Source organism: Nansenia antarctica (assembly GCF_963989245.1).
Source record: "Nansenia antarctica genome assembly, chromosome: 3".
Taxonomy (NCBI): Eukaryota; Metazoa; Chordata; class Actinopteri; order Argentiniformes; family Microstomatidae; genus Nansenia; species Nansenia antarctica.
In genome coordinates this window covers 33952285-33954784 of record NC_137688.1, presented here as the reverse complement: position 1 = coordinate 33954784, position 2500 = coordinate 33952285, and the positions used below count along the sequence as shown (strand labels likewise).

The window sequence follows — 2500 nt, the reverse complement described above, 5'->3', positions numbered from 1 at the left end:
ATGATGATGATGAAGCTTGTAGCATAAATAAATGCTTAGGCTGTAACTTTTTGTTGAAAAGTTGATTTCAGTGTTTACAGAACAGAGCAGTGCTTAAAGAGATGTCCGTTTATTTCAGTGTGTTTAAAGAACAGACATTCAGTTAGTGCTTAAAGAGATGTCAGTTGATTTCATTGTGTTTAAAGGAGTCTGACAGACTTTCATGCTTAAAGAGCAGTCATTTGATTTTGCATTTGTTTCTTTTGTTTTGCACACAATAATGTGTTCGTTCATCTTTATTTATGAATAAATGTCGTTTTGCTAATATAAGTTATCCATGTATCCCTTTTTTATCCATCCTGTGGGACGGGTCGTGACTCGCGAGCTCGGGGAGCACCAAGCAGCATCCCTAGGTGCTCCTCTGAGCACTGGCCCCAAAAAGTTATGTGCACCCCTGCATATTACACCAGTTCACAGGTCTCTGCGCTGGCTACCAGTGTACTGTTACTTGTTTACAAATCACTTAACGGTTTAGGGCCAAAATACATCTCTGACTTGCTTCCACACGATGAACCCGGTAGACTTGGTTTATCTGGGTTATCAGGGTTATCAGGTTTATCTGGGTTATCTGGGTTATCGGGGAACGGTGAACTGTTCCTAGGATCAGAATTGTCATGGAAGTCACCTTGAATTGCCTCTGTGTATGAAAATGTGCTAGACAAATAAACTTGCCTTGCCTTAAAAATATGATCTCCCTCCCTCACTCCCTCCCTCCCTCCCTCCCTCCAGAGTTGTTGGAACTGTGGTCGTAAGGCCAGTGAGACATGCAGTGGCTGCAACACCGCCCGATACTGTGGCTCCTTCTGCCAACACAAGGACTGGGAGAAGCACCACCACGTGTGTGGTCAAACCCTGGGGGTAGGGGGGGGGGCGGGGGGGCCAGGCCGGGGGCCGGGGGGGCCAGGGAGGGGGGGGAGAGACCAGTACCTCCGTTACCCCCAGCAGCGGCGTGGGCAGCCCTTCCCAGACCCCTCCCACCTCCTCAGCCACCCCCCGCTCAGCCACGCCCGGGATCCCCTCCTCCTCCACCCCTCTGGAGGCAGCGCAGCGCTAGACCACCGGACAGCAACCCCCCTCCTCCACCCCCACTGTATGCCCCCCTCCCGACGGTTTGGACCCCCCCCCCCCCCCCCCCCAAACCACCACCATCACCTCAACATGACTGTCTCACTTGCCTCCCATGACTCAGAGAATGCTGAAGCTAACGCTAACGCTAACAGGAAGCCAAACGCACAGAGAGGAGATGATGCTGGTGTCTGAAGCTAAGCTAACGCTAACAGAGTTATTGCCTACAAGCTGGAGCAAGGAGGTCTATACCGGGTCATATTGACTCATAAATATATTCTTTGTTTTAATTCTAAATGTCTTTTATCGTTATAGTATTGCTATTATCGTCGGTCGTCTACGTTTGCTGTGGTTATTGTTGTTGTTTGTTATTGTTGTTGTTTATCTTGCGTTTTGGTGTAAATATGAGCATCGAGACTGAGCAATGGAACTGAACCTCCAGACACGCCTCCTCCCGACCTCCCCTTTGTTTGTTTACTTGTTTTCCTCTCCTGAAGCAGCAGAATGTGTTGACCTTGCTGACCTAGTTGACCTCATGAAGACTCTTTACCAAACTACTACCATACCAATGGATTACTAACTAACCAACCAACCAACCAACTATGTTAACCAACCAACCAACCGTACCAATGGATTACTAACTATCCAACCAACCATACCAGTGGATTACTAACTAACCAACCAACTAACTTAACCAACCAACCATACCAATGAATTACTAACTAACCAACCAACCAACCATCTAATTTAACCAACCATCCAACCAACCAACTAACTAACTTAACCAACCAACCAACCTACCAACCAACCAACCAACTAACTTAACCAACCAACCAACCAACCACCTAACTTAACCAACCAACCAACCTATCAACCAACCAACCAACTAACTTAACCAACCAACCAACCTACCAACCAACCAACTAACTAACTAGCTGTGAAAAAGCAAAGACACCACCTCTCCAAGCACCTTCAGAAACGGACAGGCAGATGGACAGAGAGAGAGAGAGAGACACAGAGAGAGAGGAGGATGGACGGACAGACAGACAGACAGACAGACAGGCAGGCAAACAAACAGACAGAAAACAGACAGACAGACAGGCAAACAAACAGACAGAGAGACAGATAGGCAGAGAAAAACAGACAGACAGGCAGAAAGACAGGCAGACAGGCAGAAAGACAGGCAGACCTGTGTCTCTGGATTACAGCAGAACAGGATGTGATGTCATCAGGCCGCACCGTCGAGAGACTGTCAGACCCTCATTGTGACAGCCTGATGGATTACCCATGAGCCTCTCTCCAGCCCCCCTCCCGCCCGTGTCCGACAGACATCTCTCCTCCCCACCTCTTCTGACGGTGTACAATTCTTCCATCCTGTTATGTTTCCATTGTTACT

General features: G+C 48.2%; 1 protein-coding gene across 1 annotated transcript in view; it reads left to right on the top strand.

The window, feature by feature from the left end:
• runx1t1 (RUNX1 partner transcriptional co-repressor 1) overlaps nucleotides 1-1093 on the top strand; it is a gene marked incomplete at both ends in the record, with an annotated part of 40253 nt that extends 39160 nt beyond the window's left edge. Inside the window, 2 exon segments of the mRNA XM_080527192.1 lie at nucleotides 769-917; nucleotides 919-1093. Coding sequence (XP_080383318.1) covers nucleotides 769-917; nucleotides 919-1093 — 324 coding nt within the window.
• Between the last annotated feature and the right edge of the window lie 1407 nt (nucleotides 1094-2500).